Here is a 20,903-nt window from a genome sequence, read left to right as displayed (position 1 = left end):
CATGATTCAAAACCCTCAGCAGCACATATGTAGTGTTGAAGTGACACTAAAAAGCAGACCTTAAGTCTTTAAGGATGCCACGTTGACCTAAGAAAATTTTAAATTCCCTGAACAGAAGTTTTCCAGAATCTTTTGAGAGAACATAGAGCTTGGAGACGGGCTTAAAAAATGAGACAAGACAGTGGGATGAAAGATTGTTTTTTTAAACCGTAGTTGCACTGTTGCATGATTTAATAGTAATTTGTGTTTAAAAAAAAAAAAAAATCCTGGGAAAAGTGAAAAGTTGTGTTCAAAATGTCCTGCATGCACTGAATGTTTTCATTTTGGATTTAAGCACTTGAAAAATGTCCCAAATGTGGAACAAAAATTGTCCATTTATTTTCAATGGGAATGTTGTTTTGGAAAATACAGTATGTCAATTGATCAATATTGAGCTAAACATTTCTATTGTTTGATTGGTTTGAATGATTGGAACGTTGGATTATTACCTTGTTGTCGGTTCTGATGGTGACTTTAAGCAGGGGCAGGACTCGTTCCACTTCCAGATTCCACTCGGCCGCGTCCACCGTGGACTGCAGGATGTTGTCGGGTTTAGCCAGCGCAGCGGCCGCTTCCTGTAGTACAATCAGAGGCAACATTGTTGACTGTGATTGCTCACAATACAAGCTGTCAGGCAGTTCGCGTGAGCTCACAGTGCGACTGCTCTGAAGGGTCAGTGCCTCCAAGTCCACCAGGTTGACCTCGTCTTCATCAGGCTCCTCCTGAGAAGACAAGACAAGGTAACATGACTGGATGGATGGAAGGCGCCTACAAGGAGACCACACACCATCATCTCCTCCACTTTGTTAAAAGTCAGCTCTGTGTCATCCTCCATCATCGACTCTTCTTCTCCGATTTCAGTCGGGTAGATTGGCCTGAAATGAACGACACAAAGCAGGCACGTCACATTCTGCCATGTGCATAAACACACACACACACACACAATAATCACATAATAAGCATTCATACATATGCACTTACACATTTCACACACGCACATACACAATCATATTTACATGTTTGTATTTGTTGTAATATGAAGTCACATGTCTTTCGGTATTGCCCTAGATTAGGGTTGCATGGAAGTCAACATGGGGTTTTATGGTCATAAGTCCTTCATTTTTGAAAGACAATAACTTAAGGGCCATAAATGCCACACACACACGCACGCACACGAAGGACATATAGACACATCATGGCACCTTTTAAAAGAGAAGCCCCGCCTCCTGAGGGCCTCATCAGCGAGTCTGTCCAACACAAAGCAGACGTGCTCGCCCGAACCCGACTTCAGTTTAGAGGGCGGGAAGTCCACCTTCAGCTCCTGCTGAGACACAAACCTGTCAGCACAATTGTACTTCCACCAAGCAGAAAAATTGAAAAGTAAAGGAATTAGCAAATGTGATGGGCCCACTTAGAAAATGTTACATCAATGACTTTAAAGAAGAGACTTTACAAAAGAACGCAGCTCTGCCAAGATGTTGGACACAATGGCGATGGGCTCGTCATCTTCTTGGGGTATGGCGAAGGACCTCCCACACGCGTTGATGAGCCAGGCCGCCATGATGGTGAACATGTAGAACTGCTCGCCAGGATTGGATGCCAAGTACCGACTGGACACAAAGTAATGTCTGCAGTGTGAGGGGGAGAGGGGTGAGGGGCAACATAAACAAATCAAGACATGATTTCTCTTTATTTTCTAATATTCTATTCTGATATTGCTAGCTTGCTCAATATAGAGTCATTTCTATGTACAGTATCTGTGTAAAGAAAAATATTATATAAAGCAATTCATTACAATTAATTGAGAGAGAAGTCCATTCTGCTTAGATGGAAAGTATTCCTCTATCAGTAACATCATAATTTGAAAACTTGATTTAGCTTTTTAAAACGTCTTCATCATCCCCAATTGGGCAGTTTGTTTATATTGGGTCTTGCATTCCTGGAAAAACTTGAGACTGTAAAATAGTGCAGTGTACTATTTTATAATTTTCTACATTTGTTTTACTTTTGAGTAACAAAGTAACATATTTTCTATGTTAATCTTGTTGAATTTGCATAGTTACTGACTCAGTATTTCAATAAAATTTTAACTCATCTTTAGTCATCTTAGATGCTTTTCAAACTGGCAGAATTGTGATATTAACCAAGATCAGATGATATGAAAGTAATTGTGACAGCCGTAGCCTCCAGCGCCAAAAGATTTTTACAAATTCACCCAAAAAAACTCTCAAATGTCATTCACTGCAGCGCCTTTAGCTTCAAGTTGCCGAGGCAATATCGCAAAATATCAGAATCAGATTTATTGGGCAAGTATGTTTACCACACAAATAATTCAACTTGGTAGATTATGCCTATTTCTTCAATACAAGAAACAAAGACAAATGCACCAACTATCATTTTCAATATCCCGTGATGAAACCAGTTTCTGTTGAGGGCAAAGGAGATGTTTTTTTGTTTCTTTCCAACCTAATGTCTTTTGGCTGTAGTTTCAACATCAGCACGATACTGATCTACCTGTTGTCAAATTGTTGTCAAAATCTAAGCGATCTAAGATCAACTGTTGATCCAAATTGTAAAATTCTACTGCATTCTTTGGTTGAGCATTGAGGGATCGGGTCAACTTTAACATAAAATAAGGTTTATTTAACAATGGTCACATACAGATAGTACAGTATTGGTCTCACTCCCGCAAAAGCATTTACCGGCCGGTATTAATTTCGTTGACTAATCATTTTTGTGGTTATCATTAACAAACTATTTTCCCTTCATGAAAATTAACTAAGCAAACCAAATGCACGTTGACTAAGACTATTACAAAAAGTCAATTAATAAAAAAAAGACAAAAATAAATCCAATCTTATTTAATTTCGTCTTGTAGAAGGGTAGGACATGTTAGGAAAATATCCAATCACAGCTCCTTAACAGTGTACATATGAAAGAGGGGCCGGGAGATAGTTACAAACAATAGCCAATAAGATGCTTTTCCTTGTGGTATTATCCATCCATCCATCCATTTTCTACCGCTTATTCCCTTTCGGGGTGGCGGGGGGCGCTGGCGCCTATCTCAGCTACAATCGGGCGGAAGGCGGGGTACACCCTGGACAAGTCGCCACCTCATCGCAGGGCCAACACAGATAGACAGACAACATTCACACACTAGGGCCAATTTAGTGTTGCCAATCAACCTATCCCCAGGTGCATGTCTTTGGATGTGGGAGGAAGCCGGAGTACCCGGAGGGAACCCGCGCATTCACGGGGAGAACATGCAAACTCCACACAGAAAGATCCCGAGCTCGGGATTGAACCCAGGACTGCAGGACCTTCGTATTGTGAGGCAGACGCACTAACCCCTCTACCACCGTGAAGCCCTGTGGTATTATGATTTTGTATTTTTTTTAATTATTATTACTTTAACATGCTTCAAAACATATTATGTAATCACCTGGGAGAACGTGACAAGGACAGATTTTGTTTTGATATTATGATGCCATCAGCAGGTGAGTCATTGTGACATTTATACAATTGTAAAGTAAAGCTAATTTTACCGTATTATTATTTATTTATTTTTTTTACAAAAAAAGGACAAGTATTTTTCTGTACCTCAAGGAATCCGTTATTGGATGGTAAATCTAAAGGCAAGATAACTCAATGTGGTCCAACACGCTTACTAGGGCTGCGAATCTTTGGGTGTCCCACGATTCGATTCAATATCGATTCTTGGGGTCACGATTCGATAATATATCGATTTTTTCGATTCAATGTGATTCTCAATTCAAAAACGATATTTTTCCGATTCAAAACGATTCTGTATTCATTCATTACATAGGATTTCAGCAGGATCTACTCCAGTCTGCTGACATGCTAGCAGAGTAGTAGTTTTTAAAAAAAAAAAAGCTTTTATAATTGTAAAGGATAATGTTTTATCAACTGATTGCAATAATGTACATTTGTTTTACCTAAAATAAAATATGACTTATTTTATATTTTTGAAAACTTTGGACACAGTGTGTTGTCAAGCTTATGAGATGCGATGCAAGTGTAAGCCACTGTTATACTATTGTTCTTTTTTAAAATTTTTTTATAAATGTCTACTGATAATGTAAATTAGGGATTTTTAATCACTGCTATGCTGAAATTATAACTAATATTGCTACTGTTGTTGATAATATTCATTTTTGTTTCGCTCCTTTTGGTTTGTTCTGTGTCGTGTTTGTGTCTCCTCAATTGCTCTGTTTATTAAAGTTCTGAGTGTTGCTGGGTCAGGTTTGGTTTTGGAATTGGATTGCATTGTTATGGTATTGCTGTGTAGTGGTTTGTTGGATTGATTAAAAAAAAAAAAAAATTGATTAAAAAAAATATTAGAATCGATTCTGAATCGCACAACGTATTCGAATCGATTTTTTCCCACACCCCTAACGCTTACTGTCACAAACATGCATCGATGCAGTACACCGGTGGCAACATGCAGGTAAAAGTCTTAATGTGCACAAGGGAAGTGCACAAAAAGCATAAGCAGGCTTGACATAAGCAAAGCAAGCAAATGAAAAGCAGTACAACTAACACCTTGCCGGTTTGCATTGACAAACATAAACAATAATAACCTTTGTCTGTCAATCCTCCAGCTGTCATTGCAGAGCTGGCAGGCATAATATAGCTCTCTGATTAGTGATCACAAGCAGGTGCGTCTCCTGATCGCTAATCAGAGGCATGCTGGGGTGTCAATTAATCAAACGAGTTCAAAACCCGAAAAGTGTCCCTAAAAGGGAAGGAATCGAAGCGAGCTTTCCAAAAAGAGAAAAAGTCTAGAAGTGTCCAAAAATGTAATTTGGAGGAAGCCAGATGGATCGCCCGGCCCGGCGATCACATCCAGCTTTCGGCTGCGCGGCAGAAGTGGGGAGGCCAAAAAGGAGAAGTGGTGGTGGCCGAGAGCCAAAGCCCGAGCGGCCAACGCCCTGCGTCCTCGGCTGGACAGAGCGAAAGTCTTGTTCCCCTTTTAACTTCGTCGCAGGGGGAGATCGGAAATGGAGAAAAGTCTCTTCTTTGTCGAATTGAGTTCTGTTTGGAGAGCTGGGAATGTTCTTTTCAGTCCAAGCAGTTCAGAGGTCTTTCCTGTTGTCCATTCGATGCAACGTTGAAGAACGAAATCCCGTATAATAGCGAATTCAACATTGCTATATACCTTCGGTTTCGGGGTGGTTACCCCGTTGCTATAGCATTGCTATGGAGATACAACACATGACATTATTCTCAACAATACATTGGTTGTTACACATGTGACCCTTGCACCAACTCTTAATTGGCTCAGTATACTTGTTGCTATCCTAAAACTGGCTGCATCCGGAGTTTTTCGGATTCTTGCCCAACATCCCGTTATTCCCCCACATCAGCACGCGCTGTGTCAAGTCAACCTCCGCTACCGCGTGATCTTTATGGCTCCAAAAACATGTTCCTCATCAGTGTCCTGTCATAACAAGTTCCTCCCTAATGTCCTGTTGATGAACCCATTACACTTGTGCTGGGAAGGTTTTAACTAACACAGATGGTTGTCTAGAGTAGCCTTCCACTCTGCCATACCTGAATGTTGGTCAAAGGTCACTTATCCTTTCACATGTTGATTTACACATTTGATCATTTATACACCATCACCTTTTGTGAGTACTATCACAGATATGGTTTACATAAGCGATTACATTCCTGGCCTTCATTATACACCAGTTATACACGGGGCCCTACGGTCCAGCCTTGCTTCAAACCCCTAAAGCGGGGAAATACGCGGGTAAATAGGTCCTCTAAAGGGGAGGTTTCTACTTATTTTGACAAAGGGAAACAGCACTCAGGGAGCATGTCAGGAAGTGGAACAGAAAGTAAGAGCGCTGGAAAGGAAACAACAGTGACGTCACGCCTTTTTGCAGACTCGGCAGGATTTTGAACTTCAGCAGCACTGAGAGCAGACTCGGCCAAACTACCTCTGGGTCACGTGTCAAACTTAAGGCCAGGGGCTAGATCTGACCCGCCACATCAATTTATTTGGCCTGTGAAAGCTTGGAAAATATATGCATCAATAAAGTACTTTATCTTTTCTTACTAAATGTATTCGTTCTTTTCGTTTTGACAGAAAAAAATACATTAACTGCATGCAGTTGCATATATTTTTATTCAATATTATCTAATAATGTAACACATATATTTTCATACATTACATTTTTGAAAATAAAATATACTCAAACTTGATTTATGTATGAATCTGTACTAATAATTTATTGCATGTTAATAATGTAATACATTTTTATGAATTCGGGTTGACAAATATATTATCATACATGACAAAATTGTTAAAATAAAATAAATATCTGTTTAACTACAATTTAAAAGCAAGTTATCTATTAAAGGTGCCATATGTAATACTGTGGCCAAAATGGTACTGCAATCACAGTCAAAATGCTGTTGTCCCCTCCCTCTCTCCCTGACTGAGGTTGCCAGATACGCAGCCAAATCCAGCTCGTTCGACTGGGCTACTCTAAGGAATTTCAAACTTCCACTACCTCTTACTAAGAGTTGAGGTGCTCGGACCATAATAGCTGAATAGACAAGCGTTTTGTCAATATCAAATCTCTAACCAATACATTTTACACAGAATTAGGCTATTTTCAGAAAGAAGCCTGCATACAATCAAATCCAATCCAGTCCACGTTATTTGTATGGAACATTTAAACAAAAATGTTTCCAAAGTGCTGGACAAAAACATTAAAAACAAGAATCAAATATTATCCTTAGCCACACCAATGACTGAATAAAAACAAAAACAAATATAAAACCAATTGATAGAAAAATTGTATGTAAATTAGCAAAACATTTTCCACTCTCTGAGTTTCCAGTGAACAGATGAGAGCTGTCTTTGTTGCACGGAGCAAGGTCTTGGAAGATTTCGCTGTGTACGTTGGAATGAGACAGGAGGGGTTGTTTATTGTCGTCAAGACCTGGCGAAGCTGAATCCAGGACGAGCTCAAGCCCAAAGCATCTTCTTTTGTCTTCAATGTGACCGAAAACAATGACTGTTTACATACTCCCCATTCCTGTTGAGACATGTGTTGTTGTGTAAACATTGAATATCTAAATAAAAAAGGAGACGTAGGGCTGGGCAATATATCGATATACGCGATATATCTCGGGTTTGTCTGTGCGATATAGAAAATGACTATATCGTAATATTAGAGTATACGTTCTCACGCAGTTGCTTTTATCTGCGGGCATTACACTACATGCTCTTCCCACTCCTTCTTGTTTCTCCTTCTCACAGACAGCGAGCGCATATTCTTACACACATCACATACTGTCACGTCATACGTCACATATGTTTACGCCCTCGCTCAGCCGAGAGGCAGCAGCGTGGCTAACGTTAGCTGTGATGCTAGCGAAGTGTTGCGAGGTATAATACAAGAGAAAGAAGGTGGGAATATGGCAACGAAGAAAGAATTAATTCCCAAGAAAAACAGCACGGGGTCCATCGTCTGGCAGTGGTTCGGCTTCAAGCGGGAATATGTCGAATAGACAACTGTAATTTGTCAAGTACGGGGCACAAGCGTTGCTACCTGAATTAGCATTACTGCTAATATGTAGCATCGTTTCAAAACTCAACTGCTAATAACTTTAATAAATACAGTTTTGGTCAATTGACTTGGTTGTGATTTCCTTCTATGCATGAAAGTTTAAAATGAGCATATACTAATGCAGTATGAAGAAGAATGTTTTAATGTAGAGTGACACATAGAATCATCATACTGCTGTGAGTATATACATCAAGTGTTCATTCGAGGCTAAGGCGAAATACCGAGATATATATCGTACATCACGATACGGCCTAAAAATATCACGATATTAAAAAAAGGCAATATCACCCAGCCCTAAGGAGACGTAAACCTTCTTCGTCAGGTTCAAACACTGATGACATCTATTGGACAAAACAAGAATCAAAGAAATCAAACAGCAAGGATTCAATTTAGCTCATGAGGAAAAACGTCGGTGCAGCAACTCCGTACAGTCTCCCACCACACTCTGACGAGGGATTTCCACGTATCCTATTTTATTTGGGCCTTTTCTGATTACATAGTTGCAGCTGTTTCTAAAGGGAGGAGGGTCGTAAACAGCTGTTGCACTCGGTCATAAATGGTTCAAAGAAAAGGTGCCACCAGCTGCGTCAGGTATGCTTCCTCTCCGCTTTGTAGATCTCGGGTCAGGACAAGGTTTTGCTGTGGCTGTCAATAGATCACAGAAACCCACACGTCTATGTCGCATCCCATCGCACACAGTGGAGTTTTACAAGCCTTTTGCTTGATAAGATGAAAGACAGCTTTTGTCTTCTCGCAGGGGACCTGCGTTATGTTATTGTTAGCAACATAACTCAAAATATTATGGGTGGATTTTGAATAAATGTTCAGGAAATGTTCACAAAAAAACTATTCCTATTATCTACTGTGATCTAATGTTTCGTGCATGCTTCCTCTTTACTACCCCTTACTCAAACTGCACTCACTAAGTTTTCGTTTCATATCAAATTTTGCGTGGACGTGATCTGCCCTGTTAAGACTGTTCTGTGCTACTAACAATAACAAACCCTGGGTAACACCAAAGGTTAAAGCTGTCCTTAACAAGAAGAAAGCTGCCTTTGGGAGTGGAGACAGGGAGGCAATGAGAGCAGCACAGCAGGAGGGGAGACAACGCGTGAGGGAGGCTAAGGACAGCTACAGGAAGAAGCTGGAGCAGAAGCTGCAGCAAAACAACATGAGGGAGGTCTGAGAAGGTGTGAAAACCATCACAGGCCACAAGACAAAGACCAGAGCTGTTGCGGTGGGGACATTAGTGAGGGCCAATGAGATGAATAACTTCTTCAACCGGTTCAACCAGCCCGTGTCCTCTCCACCCCCCACTCCCCATCACAGCCACCCCCTCTTCTGCTCCCCTCAACACACCTCCCCCCCAGCCATGGCAGCACCCCACTCCACCACCTTTACGCAGACATTAGTCATTTCTGCGGACCAGGTCAGAGGTCAACTGAGGAAGCTACAGCCAAGGAAAGCAGCAGGCCCAGACAAGCTGTGTCCCCGACTCCTGAAGACCTTTGCTGCAGAACTGGGTGAACCACTCCAGTGGATCTTCAACCTCAGCCTGCAGCTGGGGAGAGTGCCTACCCTCTAAAAGACGTCACGCATCGTTCCAGTTCGCAAAAAGAACTACCCCAGTGAGCTGAACGACTACAGACCAGTGGCGCTCACCTCTCATATAATGAAGACAATGCTCTTTCTCAGCCTCCTCAGGACACAGGTTCAACATGCCCAGGACAGCCTGCAGTTTGCGTACCAGGCAGGCGTTGGTGTGGAGGATGCTATCCTTTACCTGCTGCACCGAGCCCACTCACACCTGGATAAGGGAAATGGCACTGTGAGGATCCTGTTCCTGGACTTCTCGAGTGCCTTTGATACCATCCAGCCCCGCCTCCTTCAGGACAAGCTGGACAGAATGCAAGTGGACCCCTGCCTGGTTGCCTGGATTTCGAACTACCTCACCGACAGGCCACAGTACGTCACACTGAAGGACATCACATCTGACACTGTGATCAGCAGCATCGGAGCACCGCAAGGAACGGTGCTGGACCCTCTTCTCTTCACCCTGTACACTGCTGACTTCTGCTCCAACTCAGAGCTGGGTCACACCCAGAAGTACGCGGATGACACAGCCACGGTCGGGTGCATCAGGGACGGCAGAGAGGAGGAGTTTCGGAGGCTGTTAAGGGACTTTGCTGTCTGGTGCCACACGAACCTCTTGCAACTCAACCCGTCAAAGACCAAGGAGTTGGTCTTTGAGTTTGGGCGGTCGAGTCCACGGTCACAACCTATTGTGATCAAGGGAGATGAGGTACAGACCGTGGACTCATTGAAATACCTCGGGGTTTGGGTAGACAATAAGCTGGACTGAACTGTTAACACGGACCACCTGTACAAGAAAGGACAGAGCAGGCTGTACTTCCTCAGGAGGCTGCGCTCCTTCAACATTTGTAGAAAACTCTTGTGGATGTACTCTCAGTCTGTGGTTGCCAGTGTTGTGTTCTACATGGTAGAGTGCTGGGGGGCAGTACATCTAAGAAGGACAGCTCCAGACTGGAGAAACTGATCAGGCGGGCCTGTTCTACAATCGGAATGAAACTGGACTCACTCGTGACAGTGGCAGAGAAGAGGACTGTGGGAAAACTAGTGAGCATCCTGGACGATGCCAGTCACCCTCTGCATACATTTATCAGTAGCCAGAGGAGCCTGTTCAGTGCTAGACTGCTTCATCCCAAGGGCAGGACTAATAGACTCAAAAACTCCTGTCCCACACGCCATTAGACTGTACAACTCCTCTCTGGGGAGGGGAGTGGGGGGTACTAGGATGACAGGGGATACGTTTTCATAACATGGTCACTACTGCCTAGTTTCTATTGTTATATTCTTATTTTACTGTTATATTTTTATTCACATTGTTGCTTTTTATATTTATTATTATTTTAATATTTTTCTATTTTGTTTCCATATAAACCCCCATTATTTACTTTTTAAATTGATCTCAACTCTGTACACTACTGTTGGATTTTAAATTTTCCTGAAGGAACTCTCCTGAAGGAATCAATAAAGTACTATCTATCTATCTATTAGACAAAACCGAAATACAACGGTATCTACAATTCCGTTACACCCTTAGTAATGAATGAGCCTCCTCATGGTAATGTTTATATCACAATTTTATCCTAACACAAATAGAGGATGACTCTCAAAAAGTTTGAGCCAATGCTATCAGTGGATCAAAATATCAAGGGATGCTGAAATTAACATGATAGTGTGAGGAGGTTCTCCAAGCCAGGCACATCACACCCATGAGAAAAGGCCAGAAAACCAGAAGCAAGCAATGGTGGGGAGATGACAAAGGACCCCTGCGAATCAAAGCTTCCTCTGAATGAGTTGGGCAGAGAAGGAGCCAGTGGCCATTCTTAATCGTAAGGCCCTTTTCCACCGCATTAACTTTTTCAGGAACTTTCCCACATGCCATAATAAAGTTCCCCTTGTGTTTCTACCAAAAACTACCTGGGTAGATTAGTTATTCAAGAACTTTTCAGAGTTCCTCCGAGCTAGGTGGGACTTTTGCAAGCGACCAGAAACCGTTTCGGGGGCTGGTTGTGCTGTCGAACGCTGATTGGTTGAACACAGTTGTGGGCGTTTCCAAAACCCAAAACATATCTATCAAACATACGACCGCCATTTCAATATACGCGGCGACTTGTTTATTTGTTATTTTTTGTGTTTTTGTATTACAACAAACTTGGCAACGGTGAGAAAGAAGGATAAAAGGAGCTCTCAAAATGCAGTAACTTTTGTGGGGCATCATTGTACTGAAGAACGCTAATCAGTATAACTATTTTGGAATATTTTTACTCAGCCGTAGTCTTTAAATATTATGCAGTTTATTGTTGTTTATTAATTTTGACAAACTTAATTTTGTCACGCGCAGCTACGAGAAGGGGACAGACTATTTTGAACGTACCGTATTTCCCTGAATTGCTGCCGGGGCGCTAATTAATTTAAATCCTCTTCTCACTCCTGCGCTTACCAAAGGCATGCGGTAAAAGTAAGCATGCGCTAATAATTTTAAAACCTCTTCTCACTCCGGCACTTACCAAAGGTATGCGGTAAAAATTTGAGTGTGATGTAAGCTTGGACCTTAAATCCTACTGAATAGCTCTTAATCTTCTTCCCTTTATGCGACTTCAAATTACCAGTATTGAAATCAGCCTCCTCCATTTTGAAAGTTATGACAGTGGAAGTGTCACTCGTGACGTCACAAGTTTGACCAGGAGGTAACACTAAGCATGCGCTAATTATTTTGGTAAGCGAGTTTGACCCAGCAGTAATTTAAGGCAGGCGCATACTATATGCCCTGCGGCAATTCAAGGGAATACGGTATTTACGGAGGAGTATGAAGCCGGACTCAGGGTAAACCTCATCTGCTCATCTGTAGGTGACACTCCATTTGTGTAGTTATTAGCCTCAACCTGAGTGAACAGAATGCTAGTGTTAACAAGCTAACGCTAGTGTGTTTGTATTGTCGGCGTGAGATAATCCCTGGCCTTTACCATTAATATATTGTTATTTACAGCTGAAATGTACCAAAAGGAATCGCCTGGCCCTCATGTATTCTGTTGGATCCAATATGGATTTAACTTTCACAGTATCATTTTAGACCCGCTCGACATCCATTGCTTTCCTCCTCTCCAAGGTTCTCATAGTCATCATTGTCACCGACGTCCCACTGGGTGTGAGTTTTCCTTGCCCTTATGTGGGCCTACTGAGAATGTCGTAGTGGTTTGTGCAGCCCTTTGAGACACTAGTGATTTAGGGCTATATAAGTAAACATTGATTGATTGATTGATTGATGTATTCATCATTTACCGAAAGGATGACTTTTTGACTGTTAGATATTGCGAACAAAAGCCTGACTTATTATGAACATTTAGGCACGCTTTCTTTTTTAAATCATATTGTTTTGGATATGATTGCTTTGTATTTCATTTGCTTACATATTAGTAAAATAACTGTGAACTAATATTGTGTGTTTATTTACATGGTATCAGTATAGAAATACAGTAAACCACTCCTCCATACATCATCAGCCTGATTTGTATAAACTGCCCTGAACTGTGAAATGTGGTGAAAACACAAACCACACACTTCAAGTTCCTGAACTTTTTGTGGAAAAGGGCCTAATTACTCAACTTAATTCAAAACTATGTTAGGCCTCCAAAGCAGCAAAAAGATTGTGCTCCAAAAAGTGTTATAAGTCATAAATTATGTTTTTAAACTTTCAGTGGTTTATATTTTTTAACAGCTTCACACCTATCCATAAATATAAATTTGTAATATATTTGTAATGTTTTTTTTGTTTTATGCTCTTTTGTAAAAAAAAACAATTTTTTTACAATGGGAAAAATACAAAACATGCATAATTTCCAAAAGCTAGTTGCAAAGTGGAACACTTTAGATGATGTAATTAGTCTTTAATAGGTTGATAATTATTTTCAAAAACTCACACTAACCCACCGAAGTGACAAAAAATGGTCGCGCTCAAAAATGTGTTTTTTGGCAAAGCACTTCAAGCTATAAAAAAAAATGATGCAGTTTCAAAAACACCAAGAACACAATGAACTTCGACTTTGTCGAAGTGTTTTTTTAAAACCATTAAAGTTTAACCATTTGCTGTTTTGAATTCTCATGTTGGCAGTTCATTAAAAACGTTTGGAAAAGCAATCAAGTGTTTCTTGAAACCGCCGCATTGGTGAAATTTGCAAACTGCCACAGTACATTCCATCCAACCATCCATTTCCTACCACTTGTCCCTTTTTGGGCTCACAGGGAGCGCTGAAGCCTATCTCAGCTACAATCGGGCGGAAGGCGGGTACATCCTGGAGAAGTCGCACCTCATCGCAGGGCCAACACAGATAGACAGACAACATTCTCACTTACATTAACACACTAGGGCCAATTTAGTGTTGCCAATCAACCTATCCCCAGGTGCATGTCTTTGGCAGTGGGAGGAAGCCGGAGTACCTGGAGGGAACCCACGCAGTCACGGGGAAAACATGCGAACTCCACACAGAAAGATCCCGAGCCCGGGATTGAACCCAGGACCTTTGTATTGTGAGGCAAATGCACTACCCCCTCTCTCACCATGCTGCCCGCTACAACACATTCATGTATCCTCATTCAAATATTACAATTATAATATAAACCAGACAGTTATCAAAATGACACCATAGCCGAAATCAAGGTAACATAACTACAAACTTAACCAATATGAACATGGTAAACTTAAATATGAAATAAAATAGAACAGACACAACAAATGCAGAAACACACATTTTTACAGTGGAGTTCTGGGCACGCGCATCATGCATTCAACCAATTGCAAGCACTGCATGGAACTCTAACTCCAAAGATTATGGTCAAGTTTAAGTCTTTGCATCTTACCATTTCCTTATTTTATGAGTGGATAATTTACAATGAAATTAAGTATTGTGCGTCGATACTGCCACCAGCTGCTACCAACCACAACAGGAGCAGCTGATTGCTTGCACTTGCACTGATTGGAGTAGCAGCAGCAAATCCAGAGGGCGTTTAGTGTCAGCTGACATGTCATCTTTAAAGGATGTCATGTGTGATGTAGGTAACACTTGAATTGCTATTGAGACATCATTAAAAATGTGTTGCTATTTTTTAATTTTTTTTTTAGTTTGTTCTCCCCATGACTGTGTGTGTTCCCTCCAGGTACTCCGGCTTCCTCCCACTGCCAAAGACATGCATCTGGGGATAGGTTGATTGGCAACACTAAATTGACCCTAGTGTGTGAATGTGAGTGTGAATGTTGTCTGTCTATCTGTGTTGGCCCTTCGATGAGGTGGCGACTTGTCCAGGGTGTACCCGCCTTCCGCCCAATTGCAGCTGAGATGGGCTCCAGCACCCTCCGCGACCCCAAAAAATGGAAAAGCGGTAGGAAACGCATGGATGGATGTTGCGGGTTGCTCCTGATTAAACTTGTTCGCAGCCCGTTTGACGCCCATGGTCTAGAGTGTTTCCAAGGCGACGCAGAGCGGGTCACGGTACACCGAGACGGAGGGAGACCGCCCGGTTGGAGCGCGGACTCTGCACACCGCGAAAAATATGAGAAGCTACTTGAAAAACCATCACCCGGAAAATATATTTGAAGACAGCAAAGCTGGACATTCATTTTTGAGATATTTAAATAATTAAGTCACATTTTCAGATATTTGCTTGAAACAGTGAATGTTTATGCACAATTATTTCCACTTAAAAATACATGTTTGTAGTAATAGATATGATTAGAACATTTGAGCATTATGATAGTCTTTAATTACAGTAAGTGTGTTTATCCTAAACATTCTTGCCACTTCATTTTACACAATATATAATTTTTACCAAGTCTTTTTAGGGTGGGGAACAATTCCACAATAATATCGTACCTTGGCCTTAATTCTGTGATAAGATCGTTCTGGGAGATTTTGAAAGTGTTGCATCTCTAAATAGACAGCATCAAGAAAAGATCTTAAGATTGTGCTACGAACATGATGCTACTACCAAGAATGTCTTGGAGCGGATGTAGGTCCGATACAAAGAAAGACAAGTGGCAGAGAGTTGTTTAGAATACATTTTCTAACGGTGAATCATGGAAACAAAACTTTTGAATATCGCGAAGTTCATTCATAAGGCTCTATAAATTAATGGAAGGAGTTTTAAGTACGAAGGAAAAGACTGTTCCAGATGAAGGTTGCTATTGTTCTGGACTATCTTGCCAGTTGTGTAGAATACAGAGTTAATTGCGACTTGTCCAGGGTGTACCCCGCCTTCTGTTCAAATGCAGCTAAGATAGGCTAGAGCGCCCCCCACGAACCCGAAAGGGATAAGCAGTAGAAAATGGATGGATGGATGGACAGTTTGGAGTGCACAAATGCAGCTTGAAGAAATTTGTGTATGGATTATTATTTGTCTTGTATAATAACTGCTTCATTCTCTTCCACCTCATCCGTATTTTATTCCAAATTCCGAATCTCCATTTCTTGTTTTATCTCCCATCAATGCACTTCCAAATGTTCCCATCTTTTAATTTGTGAAGTAAGTACTTGCTTCCGGGTAATATATTCCTCGCGTTAAGACTAGCGAATTCACGATAAAAAAGGGTCCATTCTGGCGGTCACACACCCATTACAGAGATCTAGTTTTTCCAACCCGCATAATCATATTGTGTTAGTCAGACTTTTCAAATACTGAACCGGGTCGCATTAAGGTGCTTTCATGGGTTGTAGGATGCTTATTTAGAGCATAACTATTTGAGAAATCTGGCTAATTTAGTGCATGGACACATACTGACTGCTATGTTGTCAATTTATCAAACACTAGGACAATCCAGAATACTAAAGAAAAGTCAACACTGGACTAAGGGTGTTGAAACTTTTTCCAGTGAAGGCTGCATACATAAAATGAAAAGATGGGGAACACTTCAATACATTTTGTACATTAAAGATGCCCAAAGGAATCCAAAATATGTCAACATATGCCAAAGTATCAAACGTGTTAGCCTGGGGTGAAGCAAAGTAGTGTAATATCTATCAGTGTATCTCAGAATCTCTGCCAGGAGGTTATATATTGGCTGACAAATGTTTTCCAGTAAATTCGTTAGTCAGTTGACATTATTGAAAACACGCTAAAACAGTATCGGTCAAGATATATATATCTATATTTTATTCAGTAATTATTATTGTTAGTGTTATATTTAGTAGGTATTTTATATATTTTTTTTTCCTCAATGTGGCCCTAACCCGTTTTGATTGATTGATTGAGAATTTTATTAGTAGATTGCACATTACAGTACATCCATCCATTTTCTACCGTTTGTCCCGTCCGTTCAGGGTCGCTGGAGCCTATCTCATATTCCATATAATTGACCACTAAATGGTAACACACAAATAGGTTTTTCAAATGTTTAAGTCGGGGTCCACTTTAATCAATTCATGGTATAAATATATACTATCAGCGTAATACAGTCATCATCATTTTCCCATGAATTGATTAACATGGACCCCGACTTAAACAAGTTGAAAAAGTTATTCGGGTGTTACCATATAGTGGTCAATTGTACGGAATATGTACTGTATTGTGCAATCTACTAATAAAAGTTTCAATCAATCAATCAATCAATCAATCAATCACACAAGCTAATCATCAGAGTATATACATTGAATTATTTACATTATTTACAATCTGGGGGTGGGATGTGGAGGGTTTAGTTTTGGTTGATATCAGCACTTCAGTCATCAACAATTATATCATCTGAGAAATGGACATTGAAACAGTGTAGGTTTGACTTCGTAGTATATGTACAGCATGCAGTGAACAAAACATAATCTTTCATTTTATGAATGAAATAATCCGTATACCTCTCTGTTAGCATCTTCTTTGAAAGGATGTTGGATGTCATTAGAAAACCTTTTTAATCTCACTCTCCACGATCATGAGTATGCATAAATGACATGTGTCGGGAATAGCTCTAAAACAGGCCTCGGCAATTATTTTGACTCGGGGGACAAATTTAGAGAAAAAAATATGTCCTGAAGGGCGGTATATCTGATTTTTAGGAACACTAATACAAAACCTCACAATAATGTCTAATTAAATGCTAAAAAACGTTATGACAGACCGTCCTAAAAAATGGAATGGAATTTTACATTTTTCTACGAACGATAAAACATTGAATATTGACAACAAATGACCGCTAACCCCCTTTCGATCGACATATTTTACAATCAAGTGAAACGCAACAAAAATGCAACAAACTGTGAAATATGAACGCGAAATGTACAAAATAAACCCACCTAAAATCTGATACATCTGATGTTTGCTGAATTTCCGCCAGGGATCAATAAAGCACTTTATATTCTATTCTATATATCACTAAGCTTTAGAACTTTGTTGTGAAAATCTCCTTCCGCGCCTGTGAAAACGCTTCCTGACCACACTGTTTGGTGCCTCGTCTGAGCTGCTGTGACATAGGTCAGTGGTTCTCAACCTTTTTTCATTGAACTACCCCCTGTGAACATTTTTTTAATTCAAAGTACCCCCTAATCAGAGCAAAACATTTTTGGTTGAAAAAAAGAGATAAAAAAGTAAAATACAGCACTATGTCATCAGTTTCTGATTTATTAAATTGTATAACAGTGCAAAATATTGCTCATTTGTAGTGGTCTTTCTTGAACTATTTGGAAAAAAAGATATAAAAATAACTAAAAACTTGTTTAAAAATAAACAAGTGATTCATAGAAGTAATCATCAACTTAAAGTGCCCTCTGTGGGGATTGTAATAGAGATCATTCTGGATTCATGAACTTAATTCTAAACATTTCTTCACAAAAAAAGTAATCTTTAACATCAATATTTACGGAACATGTCCACAAAAAATCTAGCTGTCAACACTGACTATTGTATTGTTGTATTTTTTTCCCCCACAGTTTATGAACTGACATTCATATTTTGTGGAAGTATTATTCCATAAATATATTTATAAAGGATTTTTGAATTGTTGCTATTTTTAGAATATTTAAAAAAAATCTCACGTGCCCCTTGGCATACCTTCAAGTACCCCCAGGGGTACGCATACCCACATTTGAGAACCACTGATGTAGATGACCATAGTAACTAATTAGATGACCATAATAACTAATTAAATGACCATAGCAACTAATTAGATGACCGTAGTAACTAATTAGATGACCATAGCAACTAGTTAGATGACCATAGCAACTAATTAGATGACCATTGCAACTAATTAGATGACCATTGCAACTAATTAGATTACCATAGTAACTAATATATCATCCATAAGGGCAAATTCCAAGCATTGAAATACTTTGAATAGTTGAAGACTTACATTAGAAAACATCACTGCATATCATAATGGCAGCTACGCTTTCCATCTTAAAGATCTAAAAAAATGATTTAGGAATGTCCTATGGGCCTGATTGAAAAGCTCAACGGGCCACATGTGGCCCCCGGGCCTTACTTTGCCCAGGTCTGCTGTAAAACATTCTTCGTCTCACCTGGACAGAGTCTTCATGTTGTGTTTGGACAGAAGCTCCTCTTCGTAGTCTAACACTTTTAGTTTCTCCAGCAACGCCTCCATGAGCACAAACACGCGGTGAGGCGCTCCGGGGCCGCGTTCGTCCTCCTCCCCGCGGCGACTGTCTTCCGCCATGACAACTAAAGATGAACTTTGCAAAGGACAAGAGGGATGGAATGGATAAGCTAGCGTTAGTGCGGTGGCTAAGCTAACACTTTGTTTGTCGCCGTTGCCTGACAACGGCGAGCTAACTCGCTAGCTGAGATGTTAACATTAGCCGCTCACCTCTAGTCAATATGCGTCAGCGACGTGGATCTATTCTGCCCAAGTGGATGTCCATAGCATAAATTCATAAACAGAAACTAATAAGGAATTAAAAAAAAAAAAAAGATACTCGACTTATTGTTTTTTATTTATATCTGGCAAGACCCTGAAGCTTTTCTTCTACGGCTTTTACTCACTCTGTATGCTCTACTGCCACCTAGCTGCCTTGTTTGTAACTTCAACTTTTTTTTTTTGATTGATTGAAACTTTTATTAGTAGATTGCACAGTTCAGTACATATTCCGTACAATTGACCACTAAATAAGCGGTAGAAATGGATGGATGGATAGAAAGGAGATTAAAGACAATGCGTCCCAGCTACAACAGGGTTCTATTAACACTGATACGACTGTATATACGGCGGACACTGCCCTCCAAAATAGTTTCTCTCGTTTTGATGAAATAACATTAGAAGAATTGTTACAACGTGTAAATGGAATAAAACAAACAACATGTTTACTTGACCCACATCCTGGGAAAATTATCAAGAAGCTCTTTGTATTATTAGGTCCATCAGTGCTGAATATTATAAACTTATCACTTTCCTCGGGCACTGTTTACCTAGCATTCAAAAAAGCGGTTATTCATCCTCTCCTTAAAAGAGCTAACCTCGATCCTGACCTCATGGTAAACTACCGACCGGTGTCTCACCTTCCCTTTATTTCAAAAATCCTCGAAAAAATTGTTGCAGAGCAGCTAAATTAACACTTAGCGTCTAACAATCTATGTGAAACCTTTCAATCCGGTTTCAGGGCAAATCACTCTACGGAGACAGCCCTCGCAAAAATGACTAATGATCTATTGCTAACGATGATTCTGATGCGTCATCTATGTTGCTACTCCTCGATCTTAGCGCTGCTTTCGATACCGTCGATCATAATATTTTATTAGAGCGTATCAAAACATGAATTGGTATGTCAGACTTAGCCCTGTCTTGGTTTAACTCTTATCTTACTGATAGGATGCAGTGCGTCTCCCATAACAATGTTACCTCGGACTACGTTAAGGTAACGTGTGGAGTTCCCCAGGGTTCGGTCCTTGGCCCTGCACTCTTCAGCATCTACATGCTGCCACTAGGTGACATCATACGCAAATACGGTGTTAGCTTTCACTGTTATGCTGATGACACCCAACTCTACATGCCCCTAAAGCTGACCAACACGCGGGATTGTAGTCAGCTGGAGGCGTGTCTTAATGAAATTAAACAATGGATGTCCGCTAACTTTTTGCAACTCAACGCCAAAAAAACGCAAATGCTGATTATCGGTCCTGCGAGATACCGACCTCTATTTAATAATACAACTTTAACATTTGACAGCCAAACAATTAAACAAGGCGACTCGGTAAAGAATCTGGGTATTATCTTCGACCCAACTCTCTCTTTTGAGTCACACATTAAAAGCGTTACTAAAACGGCCTTCTTTGATCTCCGTAACATCGCTAAAATTCGCTCCATTTTGTCCACTAACGACGCTGAGATCATTATCCATGCGTTTGATACGTCTCGCCTCGATTACTGTAACGTATTATTTTCGGGTCTCTCCATGTGTAGCATTAAAAGATTACAGTTGGTACAAAATTCGGCTGCTAGACTTTTGACAAGAACAAGAAAGTTTGATCATATTACGCCTATACTGGCTCACCTGCACTGGCTTCCTGTGCACTTAAGATGTGACTTTAAGGTTTTACTACTTACGTATAAAATACTACACGGTCTAGCTCCAGCCTATCTTGCCGATTGTATTGTACCATATGTCCCGGCAAGAAATCTGCGTACAAAGTACTCCAGCTTATTAGTGATTCCCAGAGCCCAAAAAAAGTCTGCGGGCGATAGAG

At 40.5% G+C, this 20,903-nt stretch overlaps 1 protein-coding gene across 4 annotated transcripts in view; it reads right to left on the bottom strand.

Annotated features, from left to right (window-relative positions):
* The window catches only part of ift57 (intraflagellar transport 57 homolog (Chlamydomonas)), a 27,375-nt gene extending 8,155 nt beyond the window's left edge, over positions 1–19,220 (bottom strand). Inside the window, exons 1-7 of one of the 4 annotated variants that reach the window (XM_061920691.1) lie at positions 19,030–19,220; positions 18,725–18,895; positions 1,493–1,667; positions 1,242–1,360; positions 827–914; positions 693–761; positions 489–614 (exon numbers count right to left, since the gene is read on the bottom strand). In XM_061920691.1, the coding sequence (XP_061776675.1) occupies positions 489–614; positions 693–761; positions 827–914; positions 1,242–1,360; positions 1,493–1,667; positions 18,725–18,879 (732 nt within the window). In that variant the 5' untranslated portion in view covers positions 18,880–18,895; positions 19,030–19,220. Of the gene's footprint in view, positions 1–488; positions 615–692; positions 762–826; positions 915–1,241; positions 1,361–1,492; positions 1,668–4,640; positions 5,237–18,724; positions 18,896–19,029 lie in introns of those variants that run through there. The other 3 variants (XM_061920692.1, XM_061920694.1, XM_061920693.1) reach the window with 3 other exon arrangements.
* Positions 19,221–20,903: the final 1,683 nt, after the last annotated feature.

This window comes from Nerophis ophidion, linkage group LG14 (genome assembly GCF_033978795.1).
Source record: "Nerophis ophidion isolate RoL-2023_Sa linkage group LG14, RoL_Noph_v1.0, whole genome shotgun sequence".
NCBI lineage: Eukaryota > Metazoa > Chordata > Actinopteri > Syngnathiformes > Syngnathidae > Nerophis > Nerophis ophidion.
The sequence above is the reverse complement of the archived record's forward strand: the minus strand, read 5'-3'. Positions and strand labels throughout refer to the sequence as shown.